Here is a 16,321-nt window from a genome sequence, read left to right as displayed (position 1 = left end):
ATTTGTTTGTGATTTTCCAGTCACTAGAGCAATACGAATGTAATCTTTTTCATCAGAAATACATATTGGGATTGCTCCCCAGAAGGTTATGTTATTAAATGTGTAGACCCTTCCAGTGCATGTGCTCTATGTCTATACTTTGATTTTATAAGCACCCCTTTAGCACATATATGTTAAATTTTATTGCATTAAATTCCCTTCTTGCTTCATTGACATGTTCCTTCAAAAATATACAATTTAGAAATTTTCTATAAAACATCAACTTACTTCCCAGTAACAGGCTTTGAGGAGTCTCAGCTGTTTGAACAAAACATAAGACATCAAAAGGGAAATTATCAAGAAATGCTAAACACCAAATAATCATTACTTGAAACAGTAAAGGAAGCAAAGTAGAAGCTGAGCTCACCTTTGTATGAGCGGGAAAACTGAGTTATTCCTACTGCAGACAGACACAAGCAGGTGTATTTCATTCCTGTCTCCTCCCGCTTCCCCTTCTCCTCCTTCATCTTCTTAGATTGGTAGCATTACCAACTGCAGATTTAAAGCATCTGACTTTATATAAAACAGGTTTGTTCCTTTGACTTGCCTTCAAGACAAAGAAACACTACAGAGTTAAAAAAATTCCAAAATACTGAAAGCTATTTGTTTATAATCATGGATTTTATTGACAGTGGAATAATCAATGATATATGAGATGGAACATTTTTAAAGCATTCTGTGAGATCCTAATATAAATTCATGAGATACCAGTGAGGATTGCCAGTGTCCAACCTCTATCCCTCACATGAGTATGGCCAAGCATGCTAGCTCTTCCCAGCAGGGGAGACTGGGAAAGCTAGTGCAGCTGTCCCAGACAAGCCACTGATGCTGTATTATGCCTTCTGTTTAAATGTTCACATTTCAACATAGGAGACTAACCAGTTACGGCAGTGGGCCTAGCCATGAAACTGCTTAGTATAATGTGCCCTATACTGAGCTCTTTTTAGAATTTCGAAAACTAAACCCTTGGAGGGTGCAATTCAACCATTAGCTTTTACTGAATTCCACTCTGTATGTTGTAGTGCTAGAAAAGTTCCAATACATTTCTCTGTGGAGAAACCACTGGTATTTATTTGCTTCCCTGAGCTCTACTGGGCAGAGCTTGAGAGGATTAGAGGAGCATCAGTTTTAATGCTCTGCAAAGAGGATGAATTTAAATTTTTAAAAATTGAGGTATAGTTGATGTACAAATATACAAGTTTCAGGTGTACAACATAGTGATTCACAATTTTTAAAGATTATATTCCATTTATAATTATTATAAAATATTGGCTATATTCCGTGTTGCACTATATATCTTTGTAGCTTATTTATTTTATACATAATAGTTTGTACCTCTTAATCCCCTACCCTTAACTTGGCCCTCCCCCTTCCCTTTTCCTACTGACAATCACTAGTTTGTTCTCTATGTCTGTGAGTCTTTTCTGTTATATTCACTAGTTTTATTTTTTAGATTCCACAAATAAGTGCTATCATACAGTATTTCTCTGTCTGACTTATTAACCCTCCAAGTCCATCCATGTAGTTGGAAATGGCAAAATTTCATTCTTTTTTATGGCTAAGTAGTATTCCACTGTATGTTTGCATGTGTGCGCGCGTGTGTGTGTGTGTGTGTATATATATATATGTATATATTTACATGCACATATATACCACATCTTCTGTATCCATTCATCTGTTGAGGCACACTTAGGTTGCTTCCATATCTTGACAATTGTAAATAATGCTGCTATGAACATTGGGGTGCACTTATCTTTTTGAATTAGTGTTTTTGTTTTTTCAGATAAATACTCGGGAGTGGAATTGCTGGTTTTTATGGTAGTTTTATTTTTAGTTTTTTGAGAAACCTCCATACTGTGTCTCAAAAAAAACAGTGGCTGCACCAATTTACATTCCCTCCAACAGTGTACGAGGGTTCCCTTTTTTCACATCCTCACCAACATTTGTTTTTTGTGGTCTTTTGGATGACAGCTAAGGAGGAATTTAGTATTATTGGTATAAATTTGGTGGGGTCTGAACATTTTTAGACATTGATCATGAACATTTGTATAACTCTTCATTTGATAAGAGCTACATCTCTTTGACATTCAGTGTTAGCTCTACCTTAGGATTCAAAATCAGGTCAACAATGCCCAATCATCAGAACTATTTTCAACCTTTTAAATTAAAAAGTATGTTTTCAAGGGATGAATTCATACCCCATTTGTGAAATAGAGTGAACAATTTCTCTGTTTTTAAAATAATATGGTGACATTGCTAAGTCAGAATGAAAGTACTCTGTACTAAATGGATAGTGTTTTATGTAAAACATAATAATCAGTTTAAGGTAACCTAAAGGAAATTTTGGTTTTAATAATTAAACATTTTCATATAGAAATGGTATCACAGAAAGTTTGGAAAATAGAAACAAGAAAAAAAATACCTCACTTATAACTTTACCCCCTAACATAATTATTAGCAATTTAGTTTATTTTCTTCCAATTCTTTTATACATTTATTTTTTCATAAACTATTTTGTATTTGGCTTTTTCACATAAGATTAAATTATACCCATTTTCCCATGTTACTACAAGATCTTTATAGCCATTAGGTTTTTGTTTTTATTTCTTAGGTTTAAAATATTGTAGTTATCTTTAATTTATGGTCAGTTCCATATGATTAGAAGTCCAGGATTCACTCCAAGATTAAGATTTAGCTCTAACTGTGGAACCTCTTTTTCTTCATAAAAAAAAAGAATGAGGAAGGTATCTGGCCAGAAGCTAACAGAAAGCTAATAAATGAAGGGGGAGCAGCCCAAGATATACCAGTCCATCAGTGAGCAGGTACCAGTGATAACTGGCATTGATATTTTAATATTAAAAATTATTTCTGCAAATTGAAGTTATTGAATTCACTGGATACTCAAGGATGTCTGAGTAATTAAATGGTTTGTTTTATGCTTAGTTATACTTTTTTAGACTTTCCATAGACTTAAACTGTGGAGATTCTTTGCTTACAAACAGTTCAAGTTATGCTGAGGATCCTGGAATTTCTTCAGACATACCTGAGCATTCACTAACTTTTATATGCAATAAATGTATTATTTTTAATAATGTTTCTTTAATGTTTATTTTTTTATATAATTCTGAATTTTAATTGCTGTTTGAAATAATTTCATAAGACTATTTTATTAATGTCTTCCATACTTTATTTAGGGATAATGGCATAGAGCTATTGTTTTGGGGAGTTGTGTATGGGCTGCAGGGGATTGGTGAGGTTGTAGCAGGCTTGGGTAAGGAAAGGGAGCAGAGACTTTTTCTGGCAAAGTGGGTTCATTGCTTGTTTTTGCTCTCTGTGTTTTGTATATCTAAAAAGAAGAAAAATCAAAAGGTAGATAATGTGTCTAGAAAGGCTGGTTGTATTTGTTCCAATGATTTTAGCAATATGTTGTATTTTGTACACTGAGCCCCCCTTTTCCAAACAATATTCCATAATGCAAGACGTGCTTCTGGCATGACTGGAATGGGATAAGGGCAAAATTCTCAGGAGATTGGGGTTGGGAGTGGGAAGTCATTTTTTTAAAACTTATTTTCTAATTGCCCCAATTCTCTGCTGAATTAATTGTTCCTGTCTCCCTGCTTCTAGCACGCCATGGGCCAGTCTACATTATTAGAACAGTGTTATAGGTACCATGTCATAAAATAATTAGACCTAGGTTAAATTTATACTTCCCAAGTTAATTTCAATAGAATATGAACATTTTGTGGAATCCTTATAAATTGAGATTGAGGGCTCAATAATTTTTCTGAATTCTTGTTTAGTGGTCCATCTACCTGGATAATACAGGTAGATAATGGTTTGATTTGAACATCTTCATATAAACATGTTAAGCCCACATTAATCTTGTGGTCCCATGTAAGTATATTAAGGGTTTAGTAGGAAAGAAAATAATACTCTTTATGACTTGATAGGATAATTTGTTTTATGTCTGTGTGTGATCTGCTTGTACTGTAGTACTTTGAGTGGTGGATGTGATTCATCAGAATCAGAATTACAGCTCCATAAGCACAGGGTCTGCTCGATATATAATTGAATTAAAAAGCTGGTAGTTTATCCTGAGAAGTGAAGACTTTAGAGAAGTGAAACTCTAAAGGCTAGGGTACAAGAAAACTGGAAGTTAAATGTTGATTTTTCCAAGAACCAGATGTCAGATTTTAGGGAGATCATGTAACACTTTTGGGTTTCTGTAAATGGAGTTTGACTAGACTGTCTTGAAAGTCCATTCTGGATCTGAAATTATTTTTAAATGTAAGCTTACCCTGGTACCTGAAATTTCAACTACTGCAGTAATTTCTATGGATTAAGGTACTATCTCCATGAAGCTTTTATTAACATGTAACATATTATTGTGAAGGTAATCCATTATCCCAGTAGGACCTACTAACACATTAGCTCAGTTTATCAGATAAGCTGCCATTCATCAGAGATGTCCCAAAGGGGTATTGGTGTGGGGCCTGACACAGAACAGGTCCTTAAAAAACACTCTCATTATTTGAAAGAGGAGATAATTTGGCATGTTTGATTCATGAACTTGATCTGGAATACAAGATAATTCTATAATAGAGCAGGTCTTGGGGGCTCTAGATACCTTTAGCTTGTTGGGCAATGGCAGGAATAGTGGCATATTTTTAAAAGGGAAAAGAGAGCTGCTGAAAGGTGCATGCACGTTTGAGGAAACACTAAAGGAAAACTTCATTAGCATCATAATGTTTGTATATAGCCTGAATTGATAGGAAAGGATATCATGAATGCCTAGGACCAGAGGTGCTTTAGTAGAATCCAGAATTAGATACTGAAATATTTTCAATTTGAGATAGAATGTTGTTCTTGGAAAAATTTATGGTCAAACTTGCTTAGGCTGAATGTTATTTGTCCAGGACGCTAGTCAGTGGCAGGACTGTGTGGGGAGGGGACAAATGGGATCCTTTAGTTAGAGTTGTTCAGAAAATCAAATTCTAAAAAGCAGAGTAGTTAAGTTTAGTCAAATAACCAGTAATTATCTGAAATAAACATTGTCTGTATCTACCGTGCCTAGAACAGTATCTGGCACATAATAATTGCTCAAAATTTTTGTTGAGAGATTGCAAATAATAGTTCAACTTCAAATGTGTATTTGATATGTGCATGTGTGCATCTGTGTGTGAATACAACCTTAATTCGGAAAAAAAAATAGAGGTTGAAGAATGTAAGCTACTTACTATAGTTCTTATTTCATAAATCTTGGGTTCTTGCATTTTAACACTTTTTATTTTCAGTTATATATACTTTTATATCTAAATCTTAAAAGTTTTTCATCTTTTCAGGTTTTTAAATCAGACAAGAAAATATATGAATTTCATAGATAAAATATAACAAAACAAAATGCTAGAGAACAAATTCAGAGTTTAGATGATTATTTCTGGATTATTTGGGGATACCCAAAACATAGTGAAGTTAATCATATCATTGAAGCAAGCTATGATAAAAATGTGGCATTTGATTTAGCTGAATTGTTGGACTAACTGCCAAACAATTCTAAAGGGAACACTCTGGTGTTTGTGTATGTATGTATGCTTAGGAGAAGCTAAGTATATGAGTGAGTAAAATGACATGCTTATTAAGCTGCAGATATGTAACTGCCAGTAATTAAGCCATTGTATAGCTTATGAGCAAATTCTGAGTGTATATCTGTTTTTTTCCTTGTGTACATAATTTTAATGTCAGCATCACTATTATAAACTAGGTAATTGTAACAGGGTATGGGAAACTTGGCGAGGCATAAGCATATGTTAATCAGTTTGTACCTCTTAAAGTCACTTATTGATTATAAACAAATTCTTGATATCTTTAATGCATATTTAATGGAGAAATTGCTTTTAGAAATTCTGGCAGGATGGTAATATAACTTAACAATATGACACTTAACACCCCTGATATTTATATATATATAAATATAATATTTGTATGTTTATATTATATAAATCTGTGTATAATCTGTGTATAATCTTTATTAGCTAAGATAGCCTACCCATATTTTACTCTTACAGGATATTTAAATTTTTTCATAGCCAATCCTGTCTTTTTTTTTTCTTCCACATCTTTATTGGAGTATAAATGCTTTACAATGTTTTGTTAGTTTCTGCTGAACTAACTGAATCAGCTATATGTATACATATATATGTATACATATATCCGCATATCACCTCCCTTTTGAGCCTCCCTCCCACCCTCCCTATCCCATCCCTCTAGGTCATCACAAAGCACCGAGCTGATCCCCCTGTGCTATGCAGCAGCTTCCCACCAGTGATCCATTTTACATTTGGTAGTATATATACGTCAGTGCTACTCTCCCACTTCATCCCAGCTTCCCCTTTCCCCGCTGTGCCCTCAAGTCCGTTCTCTATGTCTGTGTCTTTATTCCTGCCCTGCAACTAGGTTCATCAGTACCGCTTTTTAAAATTCCACATATATGCGTTAGCATACGATATTTGTTTTTCTCCTTCTGACTTCACTCTGTATGACACATTCTAGGTCCATCCACCTCACTACAAATAACTCAATTTCGTTCCTTTTTATGGCTGAGTAATATTCCTTTGTATATATGTGCCACATCTTCTTTATACAGTCATCTGTTGATGGACATCTAGGTTGCTTCCATGTCCTGGCTATTGTAGATAGAGCTGTAATGAACATTGTGATGCATGTATCTTTTTGAATTATGGTTTTCTCTGGGTATATGCCCAGTAGTGGGATTGCTGGGTCATATGGTAGTTCTATTTTTAGTTTTCTAAGGAACCTCCATATGTTCTCCATAGTGGCTGTATCTATTTACATTCCCACCAACAGTGCAGGAGGGTTCCCTTTTCTCCACACCCTCTCCAGCATTTATTGTTTGTAGATTTTTTGATGATGGCCATTCTGACTGGTGTGAGGTAATACCTCATAGTGGTCTTGATTTGCATTTCTCTAATGATTAGTGATGTTGAGCATCTTTTCACACATTTGTTGGCCATCTGTATGTCTTCTTTGGAGAAATATCTATTTAGGTCTTCCACCCATTTTTGGATTGGGTTGTTTTTTTGTGATATTGAGCTGCATGAGCTGCTTGTATATTTTGGAGATTAATCCTTTGTTAGTTGCTTCGTTTGCAAATATTTTCGCCCATTCTGAGGGTTGGCTTTTCATCTTGTTTATGGTTTCCTTTGCTGTGCAAAAGCTTTTAAGTTTCATTAGGTCCTATTTGTTTCCTTTTGTTTTTATTTCCCTTACTCTAGGAGGTGGATCAAAAAATATCTCGCTGTGATGTATGTCATAGAGTGTTCTGCCTATGTTTTCCTCTAAGAGTTTGATAGTGTCTGGCCTTACATTTAGGTCTTTAATCCAGTTTGAGTTTATTTTTGTGTATGGTATTAGGGAGTGATCTAATTTCATTCTTTTACATGTAGCTGTCCAATACAACCTTCCAAGAAGGTTTGTTGGTCTGTTTATATCTTCTAATTCTTTGATTGGTCTGTTTATATCTTCTAATTCTTCCTGGTTCAGTCTGGGAAACCAGCACCACTTATTGAAGAGACTGTCTTTTCTCCATTGTATATTCTGCCTCCTTTGTCAAAGATAAGGTGACCATATGTGCATGGGTTTATCTCTGGGCTTTCTATCTTGTTCCATTGACCTATATTTCTGTTTTTGTGCCAGTGCCATACTGTCTTGATTACTGTAGCTTTGTACTGTAGTCTGAAGTCAGGGAGCCTGATTCCTCCAGCTCCGTTTTTCTTTCTCAAGATTGCTTTGGCTATTCAGGGTCCTTTGTGTTTCCATACAAATTGTAAAATTTCTTGTTCTAGTTCTGTGAAAAATACCATTGGTAATTTGATAGGGATTACGCTGAACCTGTAGATTGCTTTGGGTAGTATAGTCATTTTCACAATATTGATTCTTCCAATCCAGGAGCATGGTATATCTCTCCATCTATTTATGTTATCTTTGATTTCTTTCATTGGTGTTTTATAGTTTTCTGAGTGCAGGTCTTTTGCCTCCTTAGGTAAGTTTATTCCTAGGTATTTTACTCTTTTTGTTGCGATGGTAAATGGGATTGTTTCCTTAATTTCTCTTTCTGATCTTTCGTTGTTAGTGTATAGGAATGCAAGAGATTTCTGTGCATTAATTTTGTATCCTGAAGCTTTACCAAATTCATTGAGTACCTCTAATAGTTTTCTAGTGGCATCTTTAGGATTTTCGATGTATAGTATCATGTCATGGGCAAGCAGTGACAGTTATACTTCTTTTCCAGTTTGTATTCCTTTTGTTAATTTTTCTTCTCTGATTGCTGTGGCTTCCAATCCTATGTTGAATAATAGTGGTGAGAGTGGACATCCTTGTCTTGTTCCTGATCTTAGAGGAAATGCTTTCTGTTCTTCACCATTGAGAATGATGTTTGCTGTGGGTTTGTCATATATGGCTTTTATTATGTTGAGGTAGGTTCCTTCTATGCCCACTTTCTGGAGAGTTTTTATCATAAATGGGTGTTCAATTTTGTCAAAAGCTTTTTCTGCATCTATTGAGATGATCATATGGTTTTTATTCTTCAATTTGTTATTATGGTGGATCACATTGATTGTTTTGCGTATATTGAAGAATCCTTGCATCCCTGCCCTGGGATAAATCCCACTTGATCATGGTGTATGATCCTTTTAATGTGTTGTTGGATTCTGTTTGCTAGCATTTTGTTAAGGATTTTTTCATCTATGTTCATCAGTGATATTGGTCTGTAATTTTCTTTGTTTGTGATATCTTTGTCTGGTTTTGATGTCAGGGTGATGGTGGCCTCATAGAACAAGTTTGGGAGTGTTCATCCCTCTGTAATTTTTGGAAGAGTTTGAGAAAGATAGGTGTTAACTCTTCTCTAAATGTTTGATAAAATTCACCTGTGAAGCCATCTGGTCCTGGACTTTTGTTTGTTGGAAGATTTTGAATTACAGTTTCGATTTCATTACCCATGATTGGTCTGTTTATATCTTCTAATTCTTCCTGGTTCAGTCTTGGAAGGTTGTACTTTTCCAAGAATTTGTCCATTTCTTCCAGGTTGTCCTTTTATTGGCATACAGTTGCTTGTAATAGTCTCTTATGATGTTTTGTATTTCTGCAGTGTCAGTTGTAATCTCTCTTTCTTCATTTCTAATTTTATTGATTTGAGTCCTCTCCCTTCTTTTCCTGATGAATCTGGCTAAAGGTTTATCAATTTTGTTTATCTTCTCAAAGAACCAGCTTTTAGTTTTATTGATCTTTGCTATTGTTTTATTTGTTTCTATTTCACTTATTTCTGCTCTGATCTTTATGAATTCTTTCTACTTATTTTGGGTTTTCTTTGTTCTTTTTCTATTTTCTTTAGGTGTAAGTTTAGATTGTTATTTGAGATTTTTCTTGTTTCTTGAAGTGAGCTTGAATTCCTATGAACTTTCCTCTTAGAAATGCTTTTGCTGCATCCCATCGGTTTTGGATCACCATGTTTTCATTGTCATTTGTTTCTAGGTAATTTTTGATTACCTCTTTGATTTCTTCAGGGATCTCTTTGTTATTTAGCAGCACACTGTTTAGCCTCTATGTATTTTTGTTTTATACTTTTCTTTTCCTGTAGTTTATTTCTAATCTCATAACATTGTCATCAGAAAAGATGCTTGATATGATTTCAATTTTAAAAATTTTCCAAGGTTAATTTGTGACCCCAAATGTGATCTATTCTGGAGAACGTTCCTTGTGCACTTGAGAAGAAAGTGTATTCTTCCGCTTTTGCGTAGAATGTCCTAAAAATATCAATTAAGTCTATCTGGTCTATTGTGTCATTTAAAGCTTGTGTTTCCTTATTTATTTTTTGTCTGGATGATCTGTCTCTTGGTGTAAGTGGGTGTTAAAGTCCCCTACTATTATTGTGTTACTGTCGATTTCTCCTTTTATGGCTGTTAGCATTTGCCTTATGTATTGAGGTGCTCCTATGTTGGGTGCATAAATATTTATAATTGTTATGTCTTCTTCTTGGATTGATTCCTGATCATTATGTAGTGTCCTTCCTTATCTCTTGTAACAGTCTTTATTTTAAAGTCTCTTTATCTGATGTGGGTTTTGCATCTCCAGCTTTCTTGTGATTTCCATTTGCATGGAGTATCTTTTTCCATCCCCTCACTTTCAATCTGTATGTGTCCCTAGGTCTGAAGTGGGTCTCTTGTAGACAGCATATGTAAGGGTCTTGTTTTTATATCCATTCAGCCAGTCTATGTCTTTTGGTTGGAGCGTTTAATCCATTTACATTCAAGGTGATTATCAATATGTATGTTCCTATTACCATTTTCTTAATTGATTTAGATTTGTTTTTGTGGGTCTTTTTCTTCTCTTGTTTCCCACTTAGAGAAGTTCCTTTAGCATTTGTTGTAAAGCTGGTTTGGTGGTGCTGAATTCTCATAGCTTTTGCTTGTCTGTAAAGCTTTTGATTTCTCCATTGAATCTGAATGAGATCTTTGCTGGGTAGAGTAATATTGCTTGTAGGTTTTTTCCCTTTCATCACTTTAAATATGTTCTGCCACTCCCTTCTGATTTGCAGAGTTTCTGCTGAAAGATCAGCTGTTAACCTTATGGGGATGCCCTTATATATTATTTGTTGCTTTTCCCTGCTACTTTTAACATTTTTTCTTTGTATTTATTTTTTATTTTTTTTGTATTTAATTTTTGATAGTTTGATTAGTAAGTGTCTTGGTGTGTTTCTCTTTGGGTTTTTCCTGTATGGGACTCTCTGTGCTTCCTGGACTTGATTGACCATTTCGTTTCCCATGTTAGGGAAGTTTTTGACTATAATCTCTTCAAATATTTTCTCAGGCTCTTTCTTTTCCTCTTCTTCTTCTGGGACTCCTATAATTTGAATGTTGGTGTGTTTAATGTTGTCCCAGAGGTCTCTGAGACTGTCCTCAATTCTTTTCATTCTTTTTTCTTTATTCTGCTCCCTTTCAGTTATTTCTACCATTTTATCTTCCAGGTCACTTATCTGTTCTTCTGCCTCAGTTATTCTGCTATTGATTCCTTCTAGAGTATTTTTAATTGCAGTTATTGTGTTGTTCATCACTGTTTGTTTGCTCTTTAGTTTTTCTAGATCCTTGTTAAACCTTTCTTGTATTTTCTCCATTCTGTTTCTGAGATGTTGGGTCATATTTACAATCATTACTCTGAATTCTTTTTCAGGTAGGTTGATTATTTTGTCTTCATTTCTTTGGTCTTGTAGGTTTTTACCTTGCTCCCTTGTCTGTAACATATTTTTTTGTCATTTCAGTTTTTTTTTTTTTTTTTTTGATGGTGGGAATGTATTCCTGTCTTACTGGTTGTTTGGCCTGATGCATTCAGCACTGGATTTTGCAGGCAGTTGGATAGAGCCGGGTCTTGGGTTGAGGTGAGGACCTCCAGGAGGCCTCACTCTGATTAATATTCCCACAGGTCTGAGGTTCTCTGTTAGTCCAGCGGTTTGGACTCAGAGCTCCCACCACAGGAGCTCGGGCCCAGCCTCTGGCCTGGGAACCAAGATCCCACAGGCCACATGGCATGGCAAAAAAAGAAAAGAAAAGAAAAAAATGAGTAGTACAATAACAAAGAATAAAAAAACAAAATAAAATTAGAAAGATAAAAAATATATTAGGAAAAATAAAAATATAATTGAAACAACTACAAAAGGTAAAATAAAACCACAACAGAAAAAAGAAAAAAAGTGGGGCGGGGAACAAGCCAAAAGGAGAGAACAATAACAAAGTATAAAGAATAAAATAAAATTAGATAAATAAAAGATTTATTAGAAAAAATAAAAATATAAATGAATCAACAAAAACGAATCAACAAGGTAAAACAGAACCCCAATCTAAAAGAGGAAAAAAGAAAAAAAGCCTTGGCTCTGGAGGTGGAGTTTAGGTGGGGGGGTGGAACTTAGGCAGGGGCGGGGTTTAGGGTAGGGCGAGACCTAGGCGGGTGGAGAGGTGACGTTTGAGCGTGGGGTGGGGGCCTAGGCTCAGGAACCACACAGCAGAAAAGGCCCTGGGGGCGGGGCCTAGGCGGGCGACGTTCAAGCGTGGGGCGGGGCCTCTGCTTAGGATCTGCACAGAAGGGGAGAGGCAGTGTGTGGAAAGGAGAGCCTCTGGAGTGTGGGGTTCTAGAGTTTGGAGGTGAGGCCCTGAGTGAGGGTGTGTGGGTGGAGTTTAGGCCCAGCACGTTGGAGGATGTCTCCGAGTGTAGAGATAGGGCCCTGGGTGGGGTGTAGCGGCAGGGCTTGGGCTCTGCACAGCAGGAGGGAGGCTCCAAGGGCAGAGGATTAGGCCCCGGAGCCCAACAGGCTCCCCGGTTCCTAAGTGGACAGGGAAAGTGCTGGCCCCTTTCCCTTCCATTCCTCCTTGCCACCACCCCTGTCTCCCCTAGGGTTTCCCCCCTCGCTGCTGTACCCCCAACCGTGGGTGGGTCCCACTGGGAGTAGGAACTCCTCCCCTCCCCCAGCCGCCCTTCAGGGGTGCTGGTCCTGTAGGTCCGGCCTTTACTTTTGTTCCCCCTTCCTTCCCTCCCACTCCCTTAGGACCCGCGTGGCTGGAGGGGGCCTCGGTGGGCAGAGGGTCAGGCCCGGGATCTCAGCATGTTCCTGGGGGTCCAAGTGGACAGGGGAAACTTGGCCACGCTCCCTTTTGATCCTCTGCCCTCCCAGGGGTCCCCCAATTTCCCCCTTCGGGCGTCTGATCCCTTCCCCTCCCCCAGTTGCCCCTGAGGGACGCCAGTCCCATCCCACCTCCACTTCTCCTCCCCCTTCACTCCCCCCATGTCCCATATCCTACCTGGTCACTGGGGGTTTCTCCCATCCCCTTAGATGTCCGTGGTCCCCCACCGGTGCCTGGTAGGTGCCTTAGTTGTGCTGCCAATCCTATCTTAATTAACATTTTGCCTTTCAACTTCTAGAAATAAATGTCCATCTTGGTCTCTGAACAGATTCTTTGGTCTCTGAACATAGCCAAGTTTTAGTTGGTTACTTGCTAAATGCTCCAATGGGTTCTTTCATCCCTTTTATCGAATTAGGAATTTCAACTACATTAATATTTAAGGTTTTAGTGCTTCACAAAAGGTTATTCCTTTGCATGTTTTTTTCATATGACAAAGTTGACCTGGAATTAGAAAATTATAATTTCCTTTGCTTGATTAAACAGCAACTCCTGGGATGTCACAGAATCCTGTGGCAACTACTCTGAATGAAAGCAAAGGTGAAGAGCATCTAATGTGAGAGCAGAATGTTTTACAGTAAGTTTAAAATCATTAAACCTTTCTATAATACCTTTATTTAAATGACGAAAATATAGACTTTGAAATTATTTTATTTTGAAAGGCAAAATGCAGAAGCACTTAAACCATCATTTTAAAGAGTCTTTTGTGAAAAATAAGTACTCCATAAAAACACACTATGTATGTTTTTAAAACATTACAATATAGATTTCTGTTATTTAAATACATAGGAATATTATTGAAATGCTCAGATTAAATTATTTTATTTTTGTTCTATATTCTATCATATTTTTTCCTTTCTGGGAGGAGATATAATTTTCTTAAAGAAACTTTCCAGAAAAATCTTAACATTAAAACTATATATTGTTCATATTGTTATTATGCAACTGACTTATCCCATCACAATATGTGAAAAGCTGTGAACCAATCTCTTTTTAGCCAGGTTTGTTAGATACTTCCTTGATAGGGCTGTTCATTCATTTAATTCAGTGTTCCTGATACTTTTCACATTTTAATACACATAGAAAATGATCAGATTACCTATGGCTGAGTCGGGTAGACAGAAGGATGAGGATGCTGGTAGGTGAAGGTTGCTGGCCCAGGACTTGGGCCACCTTTGCCTCCCTTGGGGCATCCCCCAACCTGTGCACAGTTGAGCGGCTGTGATGTAGGTGACACTCACTGAGTGCTGATGGGCCTGGATTCTAGGCAGCGCGGACACAGAGCTCCATCAGGGTCAGGACCTTCTCTGTATTCTGAGCCTACCACACAGGTGTTCACTTGGTAAAAGCTGGCCCACTTCTGCTCTGTAACTGGGCTGAGCCTTTAAGCAAAAAGTGGGGGGCCTTTGCCAGTTCCCGGTGAGAACGCCCTATGAAGAGCTAGAGTATGGTTGACATACATATATTAAACTGAATCTTTTTTGCGATTACGAACCCCAGTTTTCACAAAGTACAAAAGTACAAAGTGTCAAAATTGTCATTTTTTCCAAAGTTGGAGGCCTAATAATAGGAAAAACAAAACCTTCCTGGTCTGCTGCCTTCTGCTTCTGTGCTATTTTCGGGTAGGGGCTAAGGCACCCGCTACACCTTCTTTGCAGGAATGGATTTTTTCTTGACCAGAAGCACAACTGTCAGCTCACACGTAATGAAAACTATCCATGCATGATTTCTAGCCCAATTTGGCAGACTCCAAGGGTCCTTTGAAAGGCAGCTGACATTTCTGATGATTACCTAAATTGAATTGAACCTTTTAATGTTGTCATTTTAAAGCACGTGAGTCCAAAGAGGAAAAAGAGTAATAGCTGTTACTTACTTACTTGTAACGTCATATATATTACATTACATATTATAATTTCTATTGATGTGGAAGAAACCACTTAGTCTTCTGTTTAGAAGGCACGAATACATCTGCTATGCATCTTAAGAAAATCCATTATGATATGTTCGTATCGAAATAACTTTACCAATCTTTGTCAATAGTATATTCACATTACAGTTCTATTCACAAAGAAACTGAACACTTTTTTAGAAGGCACAGCTTATTTGGACATAGTAGTGATCATTATTCCTATAGGTGTATCTTAACTATGCAAAAAATGAATATTATAGGAAATTTCAGATTCATAGTTTTTAAACTATATTGGACCATTTCTGGTGGCCAATGAGCAAGTCCCAAAATTCAGAGGCTCCCTGCAGGGTGTCCTCAATGCCTGCCTCCTATTTTCTCACACTTTAAGGGGTGTTCTGCTTTGAAGCATGGATACTGCATACTGCTTGCTCTTATCCTCACCTGCCATCCTCCAAATTCTGCCCCTACTAATTTCTCCTGCCACTTCCTTCTCTCCCCGTTTTCTAGATGTGCCGTGACAATTTCGAAACCATAGTTAAAATATCACCTCCTCTGTGAAGCCTTACCTAGCTTCTCTCCAGCTTTATATCCCCAAAGCAGAGTGTCACTGTGCTCTCCCTGGGGCCTTTTAGGTCTGTTTATACATGGACACATGTTCAAAGGAGAAGAGACATTTCTTCCAGAGTAACCATTTTATAGACCTAAGAGCCAGTATAGAACATTCTGATAGAACTAATATAGAGAATAGGTGTTATTCCTCAACTTGAAGTTTGTTTCTTCTTGAGTAGAAGAATAGATCCTAAAGTAAACTTATTATATTAGTAATGTAACACCAGTTTAAAATCTAATTTGTAGCAACAAGCATTCTTAACACTGACAGGAACTGTTGCAAATAAACTAGAATAGTCCTTTGCAGTTTGGGTTACTTTTTTGATGTAGTAAGAATGATACAGTGCAACAACGCTTTGGCCCAGTTCATCTAGAGAGAGAGGTATTTACAACCCCATCCTGGAGAAATTAGCATTTAATCTTTGAACAGCAGCGGGTTATCTCCATGTCGAGAATCTTCGATCTTCCCTATGCAATTCCTTCATTTTCTCTGAAGGACACCTGGAAGTATTAAATATGGGTTCTCTAAGATCAGATTTAGTGTCCTTAGGAGACTGAGGGAAAGTACATTCCCAACAAGTCAGGTTTTTTGTTTTTGTCTTTTTTTTACTTTGATGAGAAGTCATCTGTCTTTTTTATTTTGGTTTTACAACAAATTGACACCTTGTAATGAAGTTTATGTCGGTAAGCATTTTATGATGAGAGTTAGAGGTGACATATAACTATTTTTAACAGCAGCACTTTTAGTACCGGTGTGTGTGTGCCCACTGTGTGTGGATTACTGTAGACATATAACAGGATGATATGACATGGAAATATAACAGGATAACACAATGTGGAGATGAAGTGATAGCTCTTTTAATATACTTTAAGGCAGAAGAGTTAGCTCATTTCCCAGTTCATAAATCCTGGAGATGAAGCCATGTGGACACATACGTGTTGTCTCTGGGTGCTTATATTGGTTTTCTGTTGCTGACATAACACATTACCTTACAATTCTGTAGGTCAGAAGTCTGCTATGGGT

The 16,321-nt window shown here is 37.0% G+C and overlaps 1 protein-coding gene across 4 annotated transcripts in view; it reads left to right on the top strand.

The window, feature by feature from the left end:
- Positions 1–16,321, top strand: part of GRIK2 (glutamate ionotropic receptor kainate type subunit 2) — a 661,376-nt gene that overhangs the window by 66,626 nt on the left and 578,429 nt on the right. Inside the window, exon 1 of one of the 4 annotated variants that reach the window (XM_049695633.1) lies at positions 13,266–13,356. The exons of the other annotated variants lie outside the window; for them this stretch is intronic. Coding sequence (XP_049551590.1) covers positions 13,347–13,356 — 10 coding nt within the window. The 5' untranslated portion in view covers positions 13,266–13,346. Of the gene's footprint in view, positions 1–13,265; positions 13,357–16,321 lie in introns of those variants that run through there. 4 annotated transcript variants of the gene reach the window in all.

The sequence above is a fragment of the Orcinus orca genome, chromosome 12, assembly GCF_937001465.1.
Source record: "Orcinus orca chromosome 12, mOrcOrc1.1, whole genome shotgun sequence".
In the NCBI taxonomy this organism is placed as follows: domain Eukaryota; kingdom Metazoa; phylum Chordata; class Mammalia; order Artiodactyla; family Delphinidae; genus Orcinus; species Orcinus orca.
This window is presented reverse-complemented; position numbering and strand designations above follow the sequence as displayed.